This window comes from Microcaecilia unicolor, chromosome 10 (genome assembly GCF_901765095.1).
Source record: "Microcaecilia unicolor chromosome 10, aMicUni1.1, whole genome shotgun sequence".
Classification (NCBI taxonomy): domain Eukaryota; kingdom Metazoa; phylum Chordata; class Amphibia; order Gymnophiona; family Siphonopidae; genus Microcaecilia; species Microcaecilia unicolor.
In genome coordinates, this window is record NC_044040.1 from 184,432,082 (window position 1) to 184,458,438 (window position 26,357).

Sequence of the window (26,357 nt, forward strand, 5' to 3'; positions counted from 1 at the left end):
CCAGTGGAGTTTCTGTCTTAGGGGTTTTGCGCTTTCATATTTAGTTTTTCCAAATATGAGTCTGGCGGCCGTATTCTGGGCAGTTCGGAGTGCTGAAATGAGATAAATCTATGCTTTCTACTATACTATGTTATTTGTATTACTGAACCGGAGCCTACCTTTACGGTATTTTGTAAGCCATATTGAGCCTGCAACTAAGTGGGAAAATGTGGGATATAAATGTGTTAAATAAATAAAAATAAATAAATAAATATACTTTTAAATAATCATAAAACTTATGTCATCCAGTTTTATTTCAAATTGCTTTCCTAAATAAATTCTAAGAACGATAGTCACCTACAATCTTCAATGAAGTCAACTTCTTTGGATTTTTTTTTGTATACCAGATTATAATTGAAGAACCCTATATTTAATGTCAACCTAGGGGGTCCTTTTACAAAGGTGCGCTGAAAAATAGCCTGCAGTAGTGTAGATGCGTGTTTTGGGCATGCGCAAATCATTTTTCAGCGCACCTGTAAAAAATGCCTTTTTAAAAATTTTTGCCAAAAATGGATGTGCGGCAAAATGAAAATTGCATGTCCATTTTCGGTGTGAGACCTTACTGCCAGCCATTGACCTAGTGGTAAGATCTCATGTAGTAACCGGGCGGTAATGGTCTATGCGCTTACAATGCCGATTATCGCCCGATTACCACCCATGCACCAGAAAATAAAAATATTTTTCAGCACGCATAGCGGGCGCGTGTCAAAAATTAAATTACCACTAGAGCCACATGGTAGCCAGGCGGTAACTCAAAATTGACATGCGTTGGGCATACGTAGGTACCTACACAGCTTAGTAAAAAGGGCCCCTTAGATAATACACCTTATTAGAAAGTCTCCTTTGAGGCTGAAAATTCCATTAATTTTTACATGCCCATCCAAATGCTTGCTGGATTTCAAATCTTTTGTACTTGGTTTTGTAACATAGCAAAACACAAAGAGTGAATTGTGTTTAAGTTATAAGAGTAAAGCATATTTATTTATTTACTTATTTATTTGTTACATTTGTATCCCACATTTTCCCACCTATTTGCAGGCTCAAAGTGGCTTACATAATGCCGTAATGGCGATTGCCATTTCCGGATTGAGAAATACAAAATGGTTATTAAGTCAGAGTAGATTAAGCAATCAAGTGTAGCGAGTTCATTTCTGGCATGAGAAATAGAGTGGTATTTCTAAAGAGTTCATGAGTGACAGGGAAAGTTAAGCAATCAAGTGTAGAGAGTTCATTCCTGGAATAAGAAGTAGAGAGGTATAATGATAAAGTACATTAGTGCCAAGGTACAGTTAAGCAATCCAGTGTTGAGAGTTCGGTTTTGTCCCGTTCTGGTCTCGCTTAACTTCTCACAATGTAATCCATAAGTGATTGTAACAAATTGTATTTCCATTATTTACAATGTATTGTAAGCCACACTGAGCCCGCAAATAGGTGGGAAAATGTGGGATACAAATGCCATAAATAAAATAAGAGTAAAGCTAGTGAATGTATAGGAAGAAGTAGTCATGGAGCAAAGTGCACATGAATTGTTCTTTGTTAATGGGAAGAGTTAGCTGACATAGAAGAAGGAAGAGGGAAATTGTATTATGGCTTATGGTTTGTTGGAGATCTGCTATACCGTTTCATTTGCGCAGGCAAGTCAACATTAATAACATCCAGTGTAATTAGATAATCACATACTAGAGATAGATGAAGGCTTAGAGCATATGAGTGACATATGAAGAGAGAATAATTAAAAGGCAAAAGAAGATGAATTAAAAGACAAAATGGGTCCTATGTACTAACCCATGAAAATGTTTGTATGTGAATATTGATTTTGCAATGAGCTACAGGATGCATTTGCATTCCATCTGCATCCCGTAGCTAAATTTTGCAATAACCATTTTGCATGTCACCACAGCTAAGAACATCACACATTCCTAGCAGCAGCAGCAGTAGTATGAAAACATTCTTCTAGAAAGGTACTTTCAGTGCCGTAGCGAGGGCTAATGGCACCCGGGGTGGGTCGCCGCTGCGCACCCCCCCCCCCCCCGGGTGCAGCACGGCGCGACCCCCGCCCCCTCTGCGGCGCACCCCCCGGAACGCATTCTTACCTGCGGGAGGGCCGATCTGCCCCGAGTGCACGTCACTCGGAGCTGCGTCGGCCCCGCTGGTTCCCTGCTCTGTCTGCCCCGGAACAGGAAGTAACCTGTTCCGGGGCAGAGGGAGCAGGGAACCAGCGGGGCCGGCACCCCCCGAGCACGTGCACCCGGGGCGGGCTGCCCCCCCCCTTCCTACGCCACTGGGTACTTTACATACCTGCAACTGCAAACCTTCGTGGCCCAAATCAGAGACACCCTCAGGGGAGCTTCCATGCTGGTGGTAAAACCAGTGGAGCACAAACATGGGGTTAAAACATAAGAAAGACTCCTCTAAAACCTACCCCTCTAGGCCTCAACCCTCTTACATCAATAATTCCTAGGACTAGCCCTTGCAGCCTGACCAATAAGTCTACTAATGGGAGATGGCAGCATTCCTTTTCTTCAAAGGAGCCATGAGAGCAGGAGTGACTTGGGATCCTAGAGAGTGGGAAAGAAGTAGGGGACAGGGTGGCCCTCAGAGTTATTGATGAAATGAGCAGGGCTTCAGCTAGGTCTCTTTCTTACATTTAAGCATGTACCGGATCTGGAGAGGAGGATTGTAGAGACCGCATGCCTACCGGGGTGCAAAACCCCTACAAGGGGGCCTTCAGTTAAGGTCATTATAAGAGCCCTTTAAATTACAGTCACCATGGTGCATATCACCTGTTTTTTTTCTGAGCAGTTCTGAAAAAAATATCTACAACTTCAGAGATGCACAATTTTTTGTGTGTGTGAAAATTAGGCTCTTTTACGCACTGGTTTTTGGCATAAATGAGTTGTGTTTTATGATTTTGCATTGCACAGCTCTTTAATGGCAAATTTAGATCTACTTATACATGAAACCCGTTGTTGCATTAATCTGTGCCAACAACAGCACTGATATTATGCCCAACACCATTTTGATTATTATGCCCTTATTTACATACATATTACCATGAATATTGACAAACCAGTAGTATCTCTAATGTGCCTGCAGACATAGGAGCCAAGTTTTCAAAATGATTGGGGGTGCTGAAATTTTTTTTTTTTTTTTTTTTTACAGGTGGTGCATTCCCTCTCCCCCTCTCTCATCCCCCCCTCCCTCCAAGTTCCAGGCCCCCCTCCTTCCCTCCGAGTTCCAGTCCCACCCTCTCTGCTCCCTCCCAGTTCCAGGCCCCTCCTCCCTCCCCCTTCTCTCTCTCTCCTTTCCCTCCCTCCCTTCAAGTTCCAACGCCCCTCTCCCTCTCTCCCTCCCTTCGAGTTCCAGGGTCTCCCTCCCTCCCTCTGAGTTCCAGGGTCCCGCTCTCCGAATTTTAAAAGCCATCTTCTTACCTCGTCGGGGTTACAGCGGCAGCAGCAGCACACAGTGAAAAGCGTGCAGGCTTGGCGCTTCAGCCTTCTCTGTCTCTCAGCTCTGGTCCCGCCCTCATTTCCTGTTTCCGCAAGAGCGGGACCAGAGCTGATAGACAGAGAAGGGAAGGCTGAAGCGCCGAGCCTGCACGCTTTTCACTGTGTGCTGCTGCGGCCGTCGTAACCCCGACAAGGTAAGAAGATGGCTTTTAAAATTCGGACGGAAGAAGGGCCGGAGGGCCGGCCCTGGAACTCGGAGGGAGGGCGGGCCATGGAACTCAGAAGGAGGGAGGGACAGAGGGCTGCCCTGGAACTCGGAGGGAGGGAGGACCCTGGAACTTGGAAGGACGGAGGGAGGGATGGACGGATGGCCCTGGAACTTGGAGGGAGGGACGGACGGACCTGGAACTCGAAGGGAGGGAGGGACTTTTAAAATTCTTGGCTGGAAGGGAACTTCCGGTGGGTGAAATATTGGGGGCGCTCGAGCACCCACAGCACCCATGGAGTCGGCGCCTATGCCTGCAGATAGTCTGTGTTGACATTAGTTAATGCACTGGCATTAGCTAATGCTTGCCTTAACACATATTTAATAAAGCTGTTAACACAAACATCCATCAGTACATACTATCCCAGGGGTTATGTTTCTGTAACCTTAACTTCTAAAACTAAGCATCGCTAGAATACATTCCTCATAAATCAATATCATATATCATTGAAAAGTAGAAATTTTATCTTCCTAAAGGTATATCACTTTACTGGAGACTGGGTAGTTTTTGCAGTATTAGTATGTGAAAAATATTGTTTAAAGTAAATGCCAGAAAATTCGACACGTACATTGAAGTGGAAGGGATTATCAATTAAATGGAGACTTTATGCTCTGAAATCTGATGGACCATTACAAAAAGATATTGAATTTTCTTTCTTTTTCCAGTTTTTCCTGCAGGTGTTTTACAGATACCATTCTTCAGTGTATCACAGCCAAAGTCATTAAATTACGGTGGTATTGGCATGGTTATTGGTCATGAAATCACACATGGATTTGATGATTATGGTAGGATTGCATAGCATACAGTATTATGGATATACCCTGATTGCTTGCAGACTCCACAGCTGAATTCTTGAGTGGCGACTCAAATAAATTGAAGACATTAGCTAAAAAGCCCAAAATAAAGTATCTTCTAAATTTCATGAAGTATTTCTTATTCAAATTTTATTCTGACATGTTTTTCAAACACAAGTTGAATATTCCTTCTGGTAAATGAAGCACAAACTGTAAAGTTTATCATGGCCTATAAAAAGATGGCAAAAGACAAAGAAGTAATAGTACTCGCAGATTAGGAAGTAACCAGAGAGGGGAAAACAGTATACAAAAATAGCAAAGCAAAGAAGAAAAGCACAACTGAGCCTTCAAGAGTGAGACAACAGGAGTCCTTTATTTAAAGTGGAGGAGTGGCCTAGTGGTTAGGGTGGTGGACTTTGGTCCTGGAGAACTGAGGAACTGAGTTCGATTCCCACTTCAGGCACAGGCAGCTCCTTGTGACTCTGGGCAAGTCACTTAACCCTCCATTGCCCCATGTAAGCCGCATTGAGCCTGCCGCGAGTGGGAAAGCACAGGGTACAAATGTAACAAAAATAAAATAGATACTATTGGAGATTCTACATGAAATGTTGCTACTATTGGAGATTCTACATAGAATGTTGCTACTTGCTACTACTGGAGATTCTACATGGAATGTTGCTATTCCACTAGCAACATTCCATGTAGAAGCCTGCGTGGCCACATTGGTGATCTGCAAGGGCCAACTTCTACATGGAATGTTGCTAGTGGAATAGCAACATTCCATGTAGAATCTCCAATAGTAGCAACAGTGGGGGAGTGGCCTAGTGGTTAGGGGTGGTGGACTTTGGTCCTGGGGAACGGAGGAACTGGGTTCAATTCCCACTTCAGGCACAGGCAGCTCCTTGTGACTCTGGGCAAGTCACTTAACCCTCTATTGCCCCATGTAAGCCGCATTGAGCCTGCCGCGAGTGGGAAAGCACAGGGTACAAATGTAACAAAAATAAAATAGATACTATTGGAGATTCTACATGGAATGTTGCTACTATTGGAGATTCTACATGGAATGTTGCTATTCCACTAGCAACATTCCATGTAGAAGGCTGCGCAGGCTTCTGTTTCTGTGAGTCTGACGTCCTGCACGTAAGTGCAGGACGTCAGACTCACAGAAGCAGAAGCCTGCACGGCCACATTGGTGATCTGCAAGGGCCGACTTCTACATGGAATGTTGCTAGTGGAATAGCAACATTCCATGTAGAATCTCAAATAGTAGCAACAGTGGGGGAGTGGCCTAGTGGTTAGAATGGTGGACTTTGGTCCTGGGGAACTGAGGAACTGAGTTCGATTCCCACTTCAGGCACAGGCAGCTCCTTGTGACTCTGGGCAAGTCACTTAACCCTCCATTGCCCCATGTAAGCCACATTGAACCTGCCATGAGTGGGAAAGCGCGGGGTACAAATGTAACAAAAAAAAAATCAGACCCGACATGGGCTGTGTTTTGGCGTGAACACCGCCTGCCTCAGGGCTCCAGGTTCACTATCAAAGTGCACAAGTAGTGAGCACAATAAAAATACTGACCAATGGTGTTTTACAGGACCCTTTGACTTTTCTCTTGTGGGGAGTTGTATACTAACCTAGGAACTTGTTTTTATTGTTCTCCCTACTTGTGTACTTTCATATTGAAGTTGGACCACTGAGGCAGGTGGTGTTCACGCCGAAACACGGCCCGTGTTGGGTCTGATTTAAAAAAGGACTCCTGTTGGCTCAGCCTTGAAGGTCCAATTGTGCTTTTCTTCTTTGATATAGTACTCGCAGATGCAATGTATGGAGCTGCCCAAGATCGCAATTATTATCTATCAAGAGATGGGACATGGAGAAGGTTAGTGAAGGCGGTTAGCTTGGCAGAGTTTAAAAAGGGGTTGGACGGTTTCCTAAAGGACAAGTCCATAGACCGCTACTAAATGGACTTGGGAAAAATCCACAACTTCGGGACTAACCTGTATAAAATGTTTGTACGTTTCGGTAGCTTGCCAGGTGCCCTTGACCTGGATTGGCTGCTGTCGGGGACAGGATGCTGGGCTCGACGGACCTTTGGTCTTTTCCCAGTATGGCATTACTTATGTACTTAATTTGTGCACTATGGACATACATGGAAAAGGCATACACATGCATATAATTAAGGGTTATGCATTTGACATCATTTTATAAAAGGGAGTAATATGTGTCCACATAGGCCATAATGGAAGCAAGAATACACCAGCATAACATGTGTGCTCTGGTTGGGGAATAAGTATTTAAAGGGTATGACATATAAGTAGGCATGAAGGGCCGGATTCTATAAATGGTGCTCCTAAATGGATACCAGAAGAGCTTGGTGCTAAGCACCGTTCAATAAAGGGCACGTGCCCTATATTGAATTACGCTTAGTGCCAACTCCCACGCCCTAATTTTGCCAGACTTATGCCTGCTGAAATCTGGTGGAAATGCTGGCAGCAAAGTTAGGCATTCTGACCTATTATTCAGTAACAACGCATGCATCTTTTGGAATGCTCTTGATGCGCCCATATCCATCCCGTGCCCCTTGGGTGTTATAGAATAGGGTATAGCCAGATGTATGCACAAATCTCAATTGTTGCAAATTAACGTCAATAATTGGTTGTTAGCATCAAATTATTGTGCATTACTGGAGGCAGTGCATGCAAATCTCTCTCATGAATATTCATTGTGGATATCCCAAAAACCTGACTGGCTGGGGTGCCTCCAGGACCAGGTTTGGGAATCACTACATTAGCATGTACAAACACAATAGCACACTTTGATAAATCTAGCTCCACCCAACTCCAACACCAGAAATGCTTGCTTTATATTTGTATAAAGTATGCACAGAACTGTTCCCTGGGTATATTTGTGTAAGTGTGTAAGGAGGGGAGTTTTGCTTAATCCACTTTCTAAAACTGCCTTCATAAATTTGGATGGCACAAATATACTTCTGTGCATTTTGAGTTTCTACATTTAGGGAGTTATTTGTTGACCATGCACATTATTTGCAATAGGTCCAATTTTTATGCTATGGGCCCTGAAGCAAACTGCATGATTCAACAGTGTTAGTGTGTGCTGTTAACAAGTGGCACCCTTAGTTGACCAAAATGAGAAAACCCTTTGAGTATTTAATAATACTTGATCTTCAGTGCATTCCTTCTTTAATTTGTTTTCTTTTTTTTTACTGCTTCAGTATGTGTATTAACTTCTATTTTACAGGTAGAAATTTTAATGAGAATGGAGACCTTATCGACTGGTGGACTCAAGGTTCAGCAAAACTGTTTAAAGAGTTGTCACAGTGTATGATAAACCAATATGGAAACTTTTCATGGGATTTAGCAGGAGGACAAAATGTATGTAGTTGGTGTCTCTTAAGTTGTATTGATTTATTGCGATTATATGGCAATTAATTGAAACAGAAACATAGAAATGATGGCAGATGAATCTGGTCTGCCCATCCATACCATCTTCTGTCCTTTCCCTTCACTAGTCAGTGATCACGGCTAGCATTTAAACATTTGACCATGTACTCACTTTTTTTGTTAGGGGTCCCAGATGTTCCCTGAGTAACTCACAAAATCTAACGGCCTCCATCCAGAGAGCTCTCTACCCACCCACCCCCCGAAGCATACGACAGAGCAATATGCCACCCACCAAGTTCTTCACCTTGATTAAAACACCTCAGATTACTCTGCTAAATTAGAAATATAGGGTTCCTTTTACTAACCTGCGGTATGCACTAATACGTTCTTTCCACAGGGGGGTGCACTAAAGTGTCATGTAACATAGTAACATAGTAGATGACGGCAGAAAAAGACCTGGCACAGTCCATCCAGTCTGCCCAAGAAGATAAACTCATATATGCCACTTTTTGTGTATACTTTACCTTGATTTGTACCTGTCTTTTTCAGGGCACAGACTGTATAAGTCTGCCCAGCACTATCCCCGCCTCCCACCACCGGCTCTGGCACAGACCGTATAAGTCTGCCCAGCACTATCCCCGCCTCCCACCACCGGCTCTGGCACAGACCGTATAAGTCTGCCCAGCACTATCCCCGTCTCCCAAACACCAGCCCCGCCTCCCACTACCGGCTCTGCCATCCAATCTCGGCTAAGCTCCTGAGGATCCATTCCTGAGGATCCATTCCAACCAGCATAAAAGTGCATGACATGACATAATGGCACATACTTTGTCAGCAGGCATGCACCTGGGTGGAGTTTGGACAGAGCACACAAGCACATTTATAGATTATAAAATACTTCAATTTACATGCACATGATAAAAGAAAATGTGATTTGCCTGCAATGTTGGCACTATCTATGCTAATATTTTATGAAGACACAGGAGCCATGTGCTTTTATGAAATTGTGCTTAAGTGGGTGCCTATTTTCATGCTTAAAGTAGACTCCCCTTTATAAAATTACCTTCATGGTGTACTCTTTAGTAACACAAATTGGAAAATGCATATGTAATGAGCAGTGTATGTTAGTTATATTCTTCTAACTCCTGTACACCAGCACCTGAATCATCCATACACATGCATATATAGCAGCACATACCAGTGGCAACAGATGTGAAGCCTATTTTCTGAAAAGTGCCTTAAAAACATCACAAATATCAATTAAGCAGGCTTACTACAATGATAGCTATTAAGATCAAGTTGTGAGGGGGAAAAAAGTCTTACTAGCTGTTCAGCTTTTCTGGCTGCAGGAACAGAAGTAACTAGAACAGTATTTCCCCAAGTCAGTCCTGGAGTACCCCCTTGCCAGTCAGGTTTTCAGGATATCCACAATGAATATGTATGAAATTGATTTGCATACACTGCCTCTGTTTTATGCAAATCTCTTCCGTGCACATTCATTGAGAAACACTGAACTAGAAGACCTATGTGAAGGGTATGCAGATCACTGCGCCTCACCCTTAAGAAAAAAAAAAGATATAGTGGAATTAGAAAAGGTAAAGAGAAGGGTGACGAAAATGATAAAGGATGTGGTAGTTTTATGTTCGGTGTGCACTACTAAAATATTTTTTTAGCACTGAGGGCATATTTGGGGGCGGAGAGTATGCATGCCTAGCGCTAATCAGTTAGCGCTACTCTATTGCCTCATGCTAACTGATTAGCGTATGGAGGCAATAAGGGCCCCCGTGCTAATGGCTACACGAAAATTGAAAAATTAGCACATGGCCATTAATGGGGAACTAGGAAATGTGGCTATTTTATACCCATGCTAAAAGTGGCCTCAGCTGGTGGGAAACCCATGCACTAATCATACCGCAAGCCACTTTCTAGCGCACTTTAGTAAAAGAGGCCAAAGAAATTTAAAATGATAGAAATGACAATGGCCTATCAGTCTCCCCATTCATACCATCTACTACCCCTTCCTGTCCCTTAGAGATCCTGTGTGTTTGTCCTATGCTTTCTTTGAATTCAGATACAATCTTTATCTCCACCACCTCCACCGGGAGGCCATTCCATGCAGACTTTCCCGCAGCTTAGTAAAAAGTCCCCTTAGGTTTTCAAAATGCATAAGATCAATTTTCAGCAATCCATGGACTTTATAATTTTAAATGGATAGTTATACAGATTTTCAGTAAGCCATATATAAAATTTATCCATTTAAAGTTATTCCTGCTATCAATAAGTACATAAGCACCGCAATACTGGGAAAAGACCAAGGGTCCATCAAGCCCAGCATCCTGTCTCCGACAGTGGCCAAGCCAGGCCTCAAGAACCCGGCAAAAACCCAAAAACAAAACAAAAATTTAAATTAATAATGTTCAATGGACTTTTCCTTCAGGAATCTGTCCAAACCCCCTTTAAACTCAGCAAGGCCAACTGCTGTCACTACATTCTCCGGCAACGAGTTCCAGAGTCTAACTACGCACTGAGTAAAGAAAACCTTTCTCCTATTTGTTTTAAATCTACCACACTCTAGCTTCATCTTATGTCCCCTGGTTCTATTATTGTTAGAAAGTGGAAACAAACGCTTCACATCTGTCTGCTCCATTCCACTCATTATCTTGTAGACTTCTATCATATCACCCCTCAGCCACCTCTTCTCCAAGCTGAAGAGCCTTAACCGTCTTAGCCTTTCCTCAACAACTAGATTTCACCATAGAACATACTGTTTCGTTTCCTGATTTTTTTCCCAACTCTGTCTTCTGACTGTGTAAGATTATATTCTGCCATTCATTCCATGATTTTGTTTTATGTTTCAGATCAGTGGAATCAATACACTTGGTGAAAACATTGCAGATAACGGTGGCATCAGACAAGCTTATAAGGTAGGAACTTAGGATCAATATTCAGCCCACAGTGGTCGGTGTTTTTTAAACACCAACCACTATGAGCTTTTTTAATTCCCGGAAATTCAGTACCAGACACTGCACTTATCCAGGTACTGCAATTATTCAGACCAGCACTGTTCCCCTTAAGCTGAGTGGGAGTCCTCCACCTACATGCCTGGCAGTAGGGGGTGCTGTTCTGCTGTCACATTTTCAATAGTGAGCAGTGGCATAGTTACGTGGGGCTTGGGCCCCCTTAGATTTCATCCTGGACCCCCCCCCTCCCGATGACCCTCTCGACCCCCCCCCCCCCCCGCCTACCTTCGCTTTTGCTGGCGGGGGACTCCAATCCCCACCAGCCTACGTCCTCTTCGTCCTGCAGTCAAAAAAGTCTTTGTTCTGTTGCATGCTGACGTCCTGCACGTACAGGACGTCAGCATGCAACAAAATGAAGACTTTTTTGACTGCAGGATGAAGAGTTGGCTGGCGGGGATTGGGGTCCCCAGCCAGCAAAACCAAAGGTAGGCGACGGCAGGGGAGGGTTCGCGGCGGGAGGTCATGAAAAGTGGCGGCGGGTCGGCAATGGGGGGTCGGCAATGGTGGGGGGGTCAGCGGCGCTGAGGGGGGCTAAAATGTGCCCCCTCACCTCGGGCTCTGGACCCCCCTCCCACTGAAGTCTGGCTACGCCCCTGATAGTGAGAGGCAAGCTCTGCAGGACTCCAGGGAGCCTGCCTGTCCCTAGCAATTGAAAAACACAATATTGAAGCACCCCCCCCCCCCCCCCCCACACACACACACACACACTGGCAGCAATGCATTTGGAGGGCTCCCTCTTAGCTTAGAGAGAACAGTGCAGACCAGTATCTGGATAACTAGCCAGATAAAGTTAGGGCAGCCTTTTATGCTATTTTTATGTAGGGACCCTTTTACTGAAGCTTAACACACACTAACAGACATTTTTTTAGCTATGGGGCAAGGGGCATTTAGCACATGCTAAGCTTTAGGAAAAGGGCCTCTTCAGTTAGCAGATTGAATATTGCTGCTAGTCAGGTATCTTCTGGCTCCTCCCAGACTCCCGCACCCAGTCTGCCCAGTACTGCCCAGGTACTGGCGAAGTGGTCTGACTAGATTATCAGTGGCATTCTCCGTGCAAGTGCTGCTAACAATTCAAGTATGACTCATGAACAGGAATTATCCAGGTAGGAGCCACTCCTGCCGAGATGAGTCCTGCTGAACAGTTTCTGACCCTTCCATAACAAGACACCAATGCGGTGTTTCAATGCAGATTTTGGGATTATATGTCTAAGAGCCAGGTGTCAAATCCTGATGATATGCCTTGTGATCTTGGGCAAGTCATTTCACCCTTTATTACCTCAGGTACAAATGTAGGGCTAGATTTTTAAAATGATGCTACTGCAACAATATGCATAAACCACATTATAATGCTATCTGGGTATCATATTTTAGTACATCTAGCCCATAGACTGTAAGCCGTAGAGGAACAGGGAAGTACCTTGACCTACCAATGAAAAGGTGTGAGGTATTCATTTTTTCATTGTTTCATTTAAAGAGAAAGCTAGCACCCCCCCCCCCCCCATCTCCACTAAAACACACCTCTTCCCAAGCCTTTTCTCCATTCCTGTCAGCTTACCTACAGTCATAGGGATCTTCACAGGGTAGGAGCCATCCATAACTGCTCTAATTCTAATCTTGCTCCGCTTCAAAATGGCTCTGACCGTCCTGAGACTGGAGCCATTTTGAAGTCATGCAGCAGCAAGGCAGGAGTGACTGAGGATTCCTTTTGCCCCATGAAGACTATTATTATGGGAACGTGGTTGGAGAAGTATGACTTGGAAGGGGTTGTTTTATATATTAGTGGCACCTTTATTGGGTGGGATAGCACTTTTTTTAACATAAAACAAAGACATTTAATTTTAAAAATACCCCTCTATCAGCAACAACAAAAAAGAAAATCCTTGCATATCTTTATAGTTTACCTACATATTTGCCACTGATCTGTCTTGAAATAAAATTAATATTTTGGGATTCTCTGGGGCATCATATACTCTGCAACAGTCCCAAAACAAAAAGAAAATTTGACAGGAGATTGGTAGGAAGTTCAAAACATCTTGCCATCATCCAGGTGTTTCCCTTCTAGAAGGATTATATAGATCTTAAAATGATCCAAAGCATTTTGGGACAGCGGCGTACCAAGGGCGGGGCGGTGGGGGCAGTCCGCCCAGGGTGCATGCTACTGGGGGGGGTGCCACGCGCCTGTCGGCTCTGCTGGTTCCCTGCTCCCTCTGCCCCGGAACAGGTTGCTTCCTGTTCCGGGGCAGAGGGAGCAAGGAGCCAGCGGAGCCGAGAGCCGCTCGGCTGCTCCCCGCAGGTAAAGATGCACCCAGTGGGGGGGGGGGTGATGCGCCATGGGGGTGTCATTTCACCAGGGGGGGGGTCGTGCTGCACCCGGTGGCAGCTGACCTAGGATCGTCACTGTTTTGGGGATAAATAATGGAATCTTTAATTACAGTTATCACACTGGAGGACTTGGGTTTTCAGTTTATTTCAGACTGGATCAAGATCCATAGGATTGGCAAGTGGGGAAAACCCATCTGATGTGCTTATCAGTTTTGCCCCAACTCAGAATAAGGCAGCAGAACACAGGACTTTCTCTTCTATAGAACAGAAAATAATTAAAACCTTTAACGTTTTCTTTTGCAGGCCTACGAAATTTTTGTTAAAAACCACGGTGAAGAAAAACGTCTTCCTGGGATCAATTTAAATCATAAACAGTTATTCTTTGTGAACTTTGCTCAGGTACAGTATTGGAAATACTTTTGAAAAGGTCTACTTCATGGATCTCCCCTTCACATTGGAGTTCATTTGCCTTGGTTGAAATACTTAGGGTGGTCCCTGTTTTCCTTATCCTTGTACCTCTGTGGTTCTAAGGTTACCACCCTCGCAGGATCTACATCTCTCTTCTGTTGAAGCTCAGGCTGTTTCTTGAGAAGCAGGAATAAGGGGTCCAACAGCCTCCCCTTGGGAGTACTCTCCTGAGACATATAGGACTTGGACTGCTGGATGCAAACTTGTACGCTATTCTGGGCAGCAGAAAAGGTACAAGAGAAAAGACCTTTTCCCTTCAAAACTGATGCCTTAAATAAGGTTCCCACCTAACTCTTCCCCTGAGCATGTCCTGGTTGGGTACCCAGCTAGCACAATCTTATGTGTTTATTCACCATACTGCTTCCAGGGCAGTTCCACCCCTGCAAGGGCATAAAAAGAGAATCTTCATCTTTAGCTGTAAGGACTGTTAGGTACAGCTGGGTCACACACAGTTGAAAGATTACAGACAGGTAGCTCATGAGATAAATAAGGGTTTCTTACACTATTTTATTGTAAAGAATACCTAAAACATGTAGAGCTTCATTTACAAAGCTGCGCTGAGTGGATGAATGGGACAGAGCCAACACAAATTTAGACAAGGGAAATCTTGTCTCACCAATCTGCTAAATCTTTTGAAGGATAAAGGTAAGCCAGTTGATATTGTGTTTCTGGATTTTCAGAAAGCATTTTACAGATGAAACAACTCCTGAGGAAATTAAAGAGTCCTAGTATAGGAGGCAGTGTCCTACTGTGAATTAAGAACTGGTTAAAACAGCATAAGGTTAAATGGTCAGTATTCTCAATGCAGAAGGTAAATAGTGGGACTGCTGCCTTTTGACATATTTATAAATGACTTGGAAACGGGAATAATGAGAGAGGTGATCAAATTTGCTGACAACACAAAGTTATTCAAAGTTGTTAAATTACAAGAGGACCTTACAAGACTAGGAGACTGATGTAAGATGACATTAATTAAGAAATTCGCCCCTTCCTCTCCGAGCACACCACCCGAACTCTCATCCACTCTCTCATCACCTCTCGCCTTGACTACTGCAACCTACTCCTCACTGGCCTCCCACTTAACCATCTACCCCCCCCCCCCCCACCCTTCAATCCGTTCAGAACTCTGCTGCCCGTCTTATCTTCCGCCTAGACCGATATGCTCATATCACCCCTCTCCTCAAGTCACTTCACTGGCTTCCGATCAGGTACCGCATACAGTTCAAGCTTCTCCTACTAACCTACAAATGCACTCGATCTGCAGCCCCTCGTTACCTCTCTACCCTAATCTCCCCTTACGCTCCTACCTGTAACCTCCGCTCACAGGACAAATCCCTCCTCTCAGTACCCTTCTCCACCACCGCCAACTCCAGGATCCGCCCTTTCTGCCTCGCCTCACCCTATACTTGGAATAAACTCCCTGAGCCCATACGCCAAGCCCCCTCCCTGCCCATCTTCAAATCCTTGCTCAAAGCCCACCTCTTCAATGTCGCTTTCGGCACCTAACCATTGTACCTCTATCCAGGAAATCTAGACTGCCCCCAATTTGTTTGACTGCACTTTTTTGTCCTTTAGATTGTAAGCTCCTTTGAGCAGGGACTGTCCTTCTTTATTAGAGTGTACAGCGCTTCATAACCCTGGTAGCGCTTTAGAAATGTTAAATAGTAGTAATAGTAGTAATTAAGATGACAGATGTAAGATTACATTAATGTGGGCAAGTGCAAAGTGATGCATGTAGGGAAAAAGAGCTCAAACTATGGATACATGACGCAAGGTTCCACATTAGGAGTCACCGACCATGAAAACTGCTGCTCAGTGTGCAGGATCAGCTAAGAAAGCAGATAGAATGTTAGGAATTATTAAGATAAGTATCACTCCATAGTGTGATTGCACCTCAAAGACTGTGTGCAATTCTGGTTACCACATTTCAAAAAGGATATAGTGCAAATAGAAAAGGTACAGAGAAGAGCAACGAAAATGACAAAGGGGACGGGACGACTTTCCTATGAGGAGAGGCTAAAGCGGCTAGGGCTCTTCAGCTTGGAGAAAGACAGCTGAGAGGAGAAATGATAGAGGTCTACAAAATCTTGAGTGGAGTGGAACGGGTAGACACGAATCACTGGTTTACTCTTTCCAGAAGGCCTAGGGGGCTTGCAATGAAACTACTTAGCAGTACATTTAAAAGAAATCAGAGAAAATATTTCTCCGCTCAACATGTAATTAAGCTCCAGAATTCATTGCCAGAGAATGTGATAAAAGCAGGATTTAAAAAGTCTTGGACATGTTCCTAAAAGAAAAGTCCATAAACCATTATTAAGGTGCACTTAGGAAAATCCACTGTTTATTCCTGGGATAAACAGCATGACATTTATTTCACTTTTTTGTGACCTGGATTGGCCACTGTTTGAAAAGAGATATTGGGCTTGATAGATTTTCAGTCTTCCCCAATACGGTGATGCTTATGTACTTATGTAATAACCGTGCAGTAGTTGTGAAAATTAATGAATGGTAAGTGTAAAACCTTGATATTAACTGGTGGAGATGTTCCAACATTTTATTATGCCATTTATGGAGAGAAAATCTCATTACTGTTCATTAAATGGACTGCAGATAACATGATACTACAAGTGTAGAGGTGATGCCAATTGTGCTTTGTTATCTGGAGGAGTAGTCTAATGGCTAGTGCAGCGGGCTTTGATCCTGGTGAACTGGATTTAATTCCCACTACAGCTTCCTGTGATCTTGGGCAAGTCACTTAAGGCCCCTTTTACAAAGCGGCAGTAAGCCTAACGCGGGCTTACCGCTCGCTAAAAAGGAAGTACCACTGGGCTACCACAGCAGCCCACCCCCAGCACACCGTCATATCTGGTGCTACACAAATATATTTATTTTTGTAGCACTGGTGTGCAAGTGCTTTCCTAGCCACATGGTCATTTCCTGTAGGAAAGCGAGACTTATCTTTTATCAGCTTCAGTAAAAGGGGGTATCGGTGCATGTGAAAAACACACGCCGACCAGGACGTAGCCAGACTTCGGCGGGAGGGGGGTCCAGAGCCCGAGGTGAGGGGGCACATTTTAGCCCCCCCCCTGGCGCCGCCGACCCCCCCTCCATTGCCACCCCCCCCCCCTGCTGCCGCCACTGCCACCACCACCAACAACAACTTTGACCCCCCCCCCCCTGCCGACGACCCTCTCAACCCCCCTCCCGCCGCCAACCCGCCGTCGCCTACCTTTGCTGGCGGGGGACCCCAACCCCCACTAGCCAAGGTCCTCTTCTTCCTTGTTCTGTTTCTGGCAGACTCAAAAACAGAACAAAGGAAGAAGAGGACCTCGACTGGCGGAGGTTGGGGTCCCCTGCCAGCAAATGTAGGCGATGGCGGGTTGTCGGCAGGAGGGAGGTCGAGAGGGTTGTCGGCAGGGGGGTCCAAGGCCCCCGTGGCCCCACGTAGCTATGCCCCTGGCGCGCAGGCCCCCTTTTGCCACAGTTTTTAGATGCTGATATTTTGTTTGATTTAAAGTTTTGAATATCTGGAGATAGTAGTGCCCGTCATCATCAGCTGTTTTGCTGTTCTAACTATCCAGATATTTATCTGTTTACCAGCATTGAATTAAAAAAAAAATTCCAAAAAAATTCCAGCATCACCCAGGATCCTCCCAGGACTGCCTCAGTGCTATTTGGATAGTGCCAGGATAGTCTACAGTGATTTTTCAGTGGCATGATCTGGATAATGCCTCTGAAAATCCATGAATGGCTCCAGTCAGCACCTGCGAACTAGATAAGTAGTTGTGAATATCAGCTCGTAAATACAGAAAAAATGCATTAAATTATACTCAGAATAAGGGAAATGGTAATACCATCTTCTTTTCATCTGTTGTTAGGTGTGGTGTGGAACATACAGACCGAAATATGCTGTCAACTCCTTAAAAACCGATTCACACAGCCCAGGCATTTTCAGGTCAGTATCACTTAAGAATTAAGTTTATCGACATGGGCTACCATTAAGATGGGTTATTTTACCATAAGTTCTGCTATTTTAGCAAAAGGTCACATTTTATGCAATGAAACCCTGGGCTAAAATAGCACGACTTGTGGTAAAACAACCCATCTTAATGGTAATTATAACCAAGCATTAGGAATTCTTTTGGGTCAGGGTGAAAAATGCAGTGTTACTTTTAGACTGTTCCTCATGAGTATGTTTGGCATATGTCTGCATACAGTTGAGATCGGATATGCAGGAATATCTCACACACGTGTACTGGGGATATCCTAAAAACCTGACCAGTTTCTGGCCCTCCAGGATTACAGTTTGACAACTATGCCTTAGATAGTTTTAAATATGCAAACGATTTTATCTCCTTTACGAATAATTATTATAGGAGTTATTTTATATGGGGTCCTTTTACTAAGCAGCAGTAAGCGGTAGTTTTGGGATCGGTGCACGCTACCCATGCGCTAAAAAGAGTAGATGTGCCTCCGCTAATTGGGTAGCGTGGGTAAATCACCACATGCCTGATTAGTGTGGGAATAGCTTGTGAGCCCTTACTATCTAGTAAACAGGTGGCGGCTAAGTGCTTAAACGCTAATGGCCACACGCATGTCCATAAAAGCCGTAGAAGGAATATTATCTGTGTCAATGAGAGAGTATATGATATTGGTGCTATGGATTTATACATCTGAAAGACACCATTGTCTTAAAAGCAGAAAACACGGTGTTAATGAATGAACGTGCAATGTGTGGACTGAGAATACTAAAAATAAAACAATGTGCAGGACCCAAGAGGAGAGCAAAAAATGCAAAACATATATTTAAGTAGATTGTACAGTATGCATATGTGCACGAGGAAACTATCGTAATCCCCCTGTATAAACATGAGTACACTCAAAATATATTTTCTAAGATTACAGTGTGACCACATATGAAAATACAAATATGTGAGGGTTTGGAGATAGATAAACCTCAGCGTACAATAAATTAAACTATATAAATACAAAACATACAAGTGAAGAGAAACATGAAATAGCATACAAAAATGTATGAAAAAAAATATATATACATTGGGTCAAATTCTATAAATGGCGCCTTAAAATTTGGCACCGAAAAATCACGCGATTAGCATGATTCTATAAACTACACCTACTTAGGCATAGTTTTTAGAATATGCGCACACGCCATTCTTGCAACTGAAATTTAGATGCATCCGTTTAGTTCACCTAAAACCAAGTCTAAATAACTGCGTCTAAATTAGGCACAGATCGGGTGTATTCCATAATAGTACACATAGTTTTTTGAAATGCCCATAACCCACCTATTCCACGCCCATGGCCACACCCCTTTTTGAATGCGTGCATTAGATTTTATGTGCACCGCTTGATAGAATATGCCTACAAAGTTGTGCATGTAAATTCTAATTAAAGACAATTAGTGCCGCTAATTGGCTTGTTAATTAAGTTGTGCACCATGTATAGAATTTGGGGGATTAATCCTAAAAAGAGTATTAATGAAGGTGAACCAAAAAGACCCCACAAAAGGATGCAGAATCACATTCTTAGTTTGGTTAACAATCACAAGCCGTTAAACACAATGGGAGCGTATGTAAAACTACCCTTCTGGCTATTAACAGAGAAAAAGAACAAGGTCATATTATATCTTTGACAGCCTTGGAACAAATAAAATAATAATAAATATAAAAAGTAAATAAAACTACAATATACAGTGATATCTTATCCTAAAATAAATATAGAGTGAAAAATGAGGACATGTGAAATGTCACAGGCATAGGCGCCCGGTATAAGAGGCTTGGGGAGGCTAAGCCTCCCCAGCCACAAGCCGACCCGATAAGCCTCCACTGCCTCCCCGGCATCCGGAGCACGGTCCCCGACCTGACCTCACCTGGATCCAGGGCCAGTCCGACACGGTAAGCACGGCAGGGGGTGCCAACCTCTGGAGGGCGCCGCCGCACCATGCTTACCGCCACTTATCTGCCTGCCCTGGCGCCCTCTTCTCCCCCCAAGGATCCTTTTTCTTTTATTTTAAATTTACCTAACCTCTGTCCGAGTCCGACCGCATGGGCAGCAGCGTCACTGGAAGCGCTCCCCTCCCGAGTCCCGACGTCTCTAGCAGAAGCTTCCTGATTCGTGAACGAATCAGGAAGCTTCTGCTAGAGACGCCGGGACTCGGGAGGGGAGCGCTTTCAGTGACACTGCTGCCCATGCGGTCGGACTCGGAGGTCAGGTAAATTTAAAATAAAAAAAAAAGGATCCTTGGGGGGAGAAGAGGGCGACAGGGTGGACAGGCAGTTGGACATGGGAACAGGAGGGCAAGGGAGAGAGGACCATCTGGACATGGATGGCAGGGCTCAGGGAGACAGGGGAATTGCTGAATAGGGATGAATGGAGGGGGCAGGGGACAGAGGAGCATGGATGGGAGGGCAGGGCTCAGGGAGAGAGGGGAATTGCTGGATAGGGATGAATATTTATCCCCCAGAAGCTTAGCCGGTGGTGGGAGGCAGGGTTGGTGGTTGGGAGGTGGTTGGGAGGTGGGGATAGTGCTGGGCAGACTTATACGGTCTCTGCCCTGAAAAAGACAGGTACAAATCAAGGTAAGATATACACAAAAAATGGCACATGTGAGTTTATCTTGTTGGGCAGACTGGGTAGACCGTGCAGGTCTTTTTCTGCCGTCATCTACTATGTTACTATGAATGGAGGGGGCAGGGGACAGAGGAGCATGGATGGGAGGACAGGGCTCAGGGAGAGAGGGGAATTGCTGGATAGGGATGAATGGAGGGGGCAGGGGACAGAGGAGCATGGATGGGAGGGCAGGGCTCAGGGAGAGAGGGGAATTGCTTTATAGGGATGAATGGAGGGGGCAGGGTACAGAGGAACATGGATGGGCATGGATGGGAGAGCAGAGCTCAGGGAGAGAGGGGAATTGCTGGATAGGGATGAATGGAGGGGGCAGGGGACAGAGGAGCATGGATGGATATGGGTGGGAGGGCAGGGCTCAGGGAGAGAGGAGAAATTGCTGGACATAGAGGGGAGGGAAGAGAGATGTGCGTTGTCAGACAATTCTGGATGTAAGCTCCGCCCCCGGTCCCACCCCTAACCCCGCCCCATTTGCCTCCCCAAACAGTTGGGCCACCAACCGCCTATGGTCACAGGTAAAAAAATAAAAACTGTAACAATAGGATATAAATTACAAAAAAAGCGTATAATCTATATCTGTGTTGAGACCTGATGGAGTCAGTGTCTGAAGTGAAAAAAATGAGTCTTGGTTCTTCCTGTAAGAGTATCTGACCTATATTTCTTTTCCGCCAGTTACCTTTAACAATCTTAAAAACAAAAAACTTCAGATCATCAGATGTGTGTCCCGCTGTGTACCAATGATTTCTAAGGTTGCCACTTCATTATTTCTCTTGGTGTTGCTTTGATGCTCGATTATTCTGGTTTTCACCATCCTTGTGGTCTTGACATAAGAAATATCGTTGTCACTTCCTATGCTGTTTGAATGAATGGCATCCTTTATTCATATTGAGCACTTCTTGTGGGATTTAGGGGCCCTTTTACTAAAGGGAGGTAGAGCTACTGCTACACTGCAATAGCACCACCACAGGGCGAGCTGAGGCTGCCCACAGTATTGCTGTGATCAGCGTGCACTGATCTCCACACCAGAAAATAGAAATAATTTTCTAGCACAGGGAGCAGAGAGTAGGCATACCCTGTGGTAATCAGGCAGCACTCAGCCATCGCTGCGTGCTGCCCAATTACCACAGAATTAGTGCGTAAGCCCTTACTGCCAACTAAATAGGTGGCAATAAGGACTCAGGTGATCATAGCCGTGTGCCAATTGTGAAATTAGCACATGGTCATTACTGACACAAATTACAATCCTGGCATTTTTCTGCTGCGCTAGAAAGTGGTGGGAGTGAGTGGGATACCCATACGCTAATCACAGCGCCAACCGCTTTCAAGTGCGACTTGGTAAAAGGACCCCCTAGTGTATAACCATTAGTTTAGGCCCTTAGTAATGGCTACTGAACAGTAAAACAGGCAGTGCACTAAACACCCCATGCCAACTGCATAGTATGGCATGAGGCAAGAAATGGGCAGGTTATGGGCAGAGATAGGGTATAGAGAGTGTTTATAGTTACTGCACGGTAAGTTACATAAACTGCAGATAGTGCGTGTGCATTTGGTGCCTCCTCTTGAGGAAGCAGTAACCCCTATCCTATATAATAATTTGCACCTCCAACGTTCTACGTCTGGATGCCCGGGTTCATAACATCCATAACCACTCATTGCCCCGCCCTCGCGTCAAAACGTAATGACATCAGAGGGCGGAACAGTGAGAGGGAAGGGAAGCCAGTGCCAGCCAGCCAGAGGTGTGTGTAAATTCTAACGTGTGTAGCTGAAAAGGGAGCACAGCCGTGGGAGGAGTTTAGGTGTTTCAGGGGCATTACTCAAATTTATACACGTTGTTATAGAATTCAGGGGAATGCACCTAAAGTTAGGTGTGGGTATTTATACCAGGTTTTCAGTGGCATACATGTAAGCATGTTCCCCGGTCCAATGTGCTATTCTATACACCGCACCTAACTTTAGGCATGTTATATAGAATAGCGCTAGGCGCTAAACAAACTGAACCGAATCGTCAACCCTCCGCCACCATTGGATCCCCTAGTCCTCCAAAGCTTAAGCCCCACCCAAGCCCCCCGATCCTCCACTGCTCAGCTCCCCTACCTCCTGATCCCCCTGATTCTTCAGTGCTTATCCCCCTTCTCGAACTCTCCAGTCTTCCAATACTTAACTCCCCACTACTCTGATGCCTCATCTCTGGCACTTACTGGTGGTGTCTCTGGTGGGATAATGAAAGGGCAGGAATAATCCCCAGACACTCCCATCCCATTGTTGTTCAGGTTCAGAATGGCAGCTGTGATCCCATATAGTAGTCTTGTGGTACCACATCTTTGCATCGAGCTGCCAAAACAGGGTGAAAGGACAAGCATGAAATCATGTTTTAAATGCAGTCGAGTACTAAAGTATTCTTGTTTTGTTTCTCAGGGTAATAGGATCTTTGCAAAATTTTCCAGAGTTTTCTGATGCCTTCTCATGCACCCATGATCAGTACATGAATCCTACAAATAAGTGTCATGTCTGGTGATCAATCTCTAAACAAGCAAATTCATCTACTGAAAAATCAAATCAAGCTTTGTATGGTCAACAATGTTTCACCAGCGCCAACTTAAAATATACAAGAATATATTTTGAAGAAGAGCAATATAAATGGAACACTTCAAGATAAGAATTGTGCAAAAGAACTATAATGAAAGAACAAGGGAGAGGTGTCATTTTGACAATAAAATCCTTGCACCGGTATATATCAGTTACATTAGACAACATGCACATAATGTATGGGAAGCTTGAATCGAGCAATGTAAGGCTTAGAGCCAGATTCACGAAGGCATTTCTTCTGTAGATCTCTCTGGGAAATGAAGGTTTGTGAGTCAGGCCTTGACTGCATCTTTCCCATTTGGAATGAAGATTTTTATATTTTTGTTAGGAAGGCACCAAATTTCATGTTTGGAGAGTCGGAATCGATAATTCCAGCAATAATGAAGCACAACTCATGAACTGTGGATCATAGCTGTTCATAATAAAATTATTGTTTTTGTCCAGTCCTAATAAATATGCTCTGTAGAATTTTATTGTTTAAACTTGGACAATTTATGCAAAAAATGTGTAGAAAAATGCGTGATAATTTTGTAATGAATTATTGAATGAAAACTGAATTGAATTAAGGTAAGATATGCAGCAAGGACAAAAAGAAACCCAGAGATGATTCATCAGGACTATATTATATATTGTTATTGTGATCAAAATCTTCTGGGGACTTACAGAATTACTTGTTATTGTCTATAATGACCTACAATTGTCCACTGAACAACTTTGTAAACTCTGAGTTGTAGTTCGCTCTAGCTGCAGTTATGACATGAAGTAACTGTGTATGAGCACACACAGTTGTTTCTCACCTTAAATGCAACTAGCTCACATAACTAGGGCTTCTGATTTTAGGTTTTAAGGGGTCCTTTTACTAAGGTGCACCAAAAAATGTCCTGCGCTGGTGTAGATGCATATATTGGACGTGCGCAGGTCCATATTTCAGCGCATCTGCAAAAAAGGCCCTTTTTTGGCCAAAAATGAACGTGTGGCAAAATTTAAATTGGCGCATGTCCATTTTGGGCCTGAGACATTACCGCCACTCGTTGACTTAGCGGTAAGGTCTCACGCATTAACTTGGGCGGTAATCATCAGGTTTCTTGCTGGGTATTTGTTACCTGGATTGGCCACTGTTGGAAACAGGATGCTGGGCTTGATGGACCTTTGGTCTTTCCCAGTATGGCAATACTTATGTACTATGCATGTACAAATTTTTCGGCGAATGTTCGTAAAAAATGAAATTGCCACCCGGGCTATGTGGTAGCCAGGCAGTAGTACAAAATTGACGCACGTAGGATGCGCGTACGTGCCTACTTGGCTTAGTAAAAGGGCCCCTAAATGATAAATACTGACAAAACACCTCCAATGTAGCAATAATAATAATATAATAACCAGCAGAAAACACCGTTTTCCCTGGTACTCTCTCACGCCTTCCTTTGCCTACCTCTTCTCGTTTTTGTGTCTTTTTCTGCACTGATGCCTCCTCAACTGGATAAGTACCAAAGAATAGTTCCTGACTAGCATTTACACCATTTTTGTATCCTCAAAGAGCCTCTGATTAGTTGGAATATAAATTTGCCACTTTATAAGTACCTTTAAATAGAAGCCCTAATTATAATATATATTTTTATACAGCTATTTTTGTATGTGTGCGTATATATAAATATATATATGCACAGTATACACCACCAACACAACACTGAATATAATTACAACCTGAATTAATGCTGTGATACATAATAAAATAAAAAATCTCTTGATTATGGAACAATAGCTTTTGAGCTTAATTTTTAAAGCTCTGCTAGCAAATTGCGTTCAATTCATCTCATTAATCTGCAAAGATGAAAAAAGCTGGGAGCCATTTTAGTGAAGGGGGGGTTATTTATCAGATAGATTTGGGTTTAATTCTACCCCTTCCAAACACAGTTGGCTCATTAAAAAAAAAAATACTGAGGCCCCAATGCACAAAGTTTACCGTGCTAGGAACATTTGCTTCAGACTGGTTGTAGCCATTTTGAGAGGGCTGGGCCCAGGGCTCCTGCCCTCATGCCTTCAGTGTATTTAAGGTATGTGGGGGTGGGGGGTCACTAGACAACCAGGGAGTTAGTTGTTTAGAAAGAGTGAGAAAGGGGGTGGTTGAGAGATTTTTGGTTCGGGGGGTCATAGGGACGGTGCCAGGGGGTCCACTGGATGCGTAGAGGAGGGGAAGGTGGTCACTAGGCCACAAGGAAGTTTTTTTGAGTTGCATGGGGGGTCAGGTGGACACTCCCCTCTCGCATCTCTGAAAAATCCCTGGTGGTCTACTGTCAAATGCATTTGACAGCTTTGAGTCGCAAACAGCGACCGATGCAAAAAAAGAGATTTCTGCAGCTCATTTGCATTCGATCCCCTTTGTGCATTGGTTGATATTTGCAACTCTGTAAGTTTGCCTGCAGCACCCATATTTAATGGGTGCCTTTGTGCATCTGCTCATGAGTCAGAATACAGGTAGATACAAAATATATAAGGGTAAATATTTAAAACAATTTAACCAGGCAGGAGAGGCTCCAACCTTGATTGCTCTGCTGCCGATATGCAACGGCACTTATCTGGACTGTGCTGCTGAATGTCACCTGCGACCAGCACACCACTATACAATTAGTGCCAGGACGGGGTCAGAGTAGAGCAAGGACTTGCCCAGGAAGCAGCAATTTTCAGTCTGCAACTGGTAAGTAACTGAAAAACGTTAGGACAGCAAAACAGCCGTCTTAATTTTATCCACTTAGTTATCCGGCACCAATTTGAATATTGGCTGGCACCCAGATAACTACCAGTGGCCGCTTTAAAACCACTGATCACCATGGGGGAGGGGATAGTAACATAATAACATGGAGGAGCACTTTCAATATGATGTCCAAGTTCAAATTGAGATGTTTTGCTGAAAATATCTCAAAAAAACATCTGGCTCACAGCCATAATTGAACCAGAAAAACATCTAAATTTCTAGTTAGATTATGGCTTTGAGTTAGACATTTTTCTGCTCAACACATCCATCTGTAAATACCATTTTTGAAAAATAAGTCCCAGGGGAAAAAACATAGAAAACGAGGTCTGTCTGGCAGCATTTCTAGCAAAATGGCTACACAGACATCACAGCAGTGAAGAGGGACAGCCTAGTGGACAATATGGTGAACTTCATATAAAAGGACCCAGGTATAAATCCCAGTTAAACCCCTTCATATTGTATTGTGAGCCCTGCAGAAACAGAGAAATCATACTGTACCTAAAGGTCCACCAGTACAATAGCTCTCAGGTTTGCAGGTCACTTATATATTTAGGTACAGGAGTTAAAGTGGGAATTGAACCTGGGTTCCATTGTTCACTGACCACTAGGCTACTCCATCCA

General features: G+C 44.0%; 1 protein-coding gene across 2 annotated transcripts in view; it reads left to right on the forward strand.

Moving 5' to 3' along the window:
- MME (membrane metalloendopeptidase) overlaps positions 1-23,880 on the forward strand; it is a 123,226-nt gene extending 99,346 nt beyond the window's left edge. For both annotated transcript variants that reach the window (XM_030216120.1, XM_030216119.1), the window contains exons 18-23: positions 4,420-4,539; positions 7,804-7,937; positions 10,805-10,870; positions 13,592-13,687; positions 17,635-17,711; positions 22,817-23,880. In XM_030216120.1, the coding sequence (XP_030071980.1) occupies positions 4,420-4,539; positions 7,804-7,937; positions 10,805-10,870; positions 13,592-13,687; positions 17,635-17,711; positions 22,817-22,916 (593 nt within the window). In that variant the 3' untranslated portion in view covers positions 22,917-23,880. The remainder of the gene's footprint in view (positions 1-4,419; positions 4,540-7,803; positions 7,938-10,804; positions 10,871-13,591; positions 13,688-17,634; positions 17,712-22,816) is intronic.
- Positions 23,881-26,357: the final 2,477 nt, after the last annotated feature.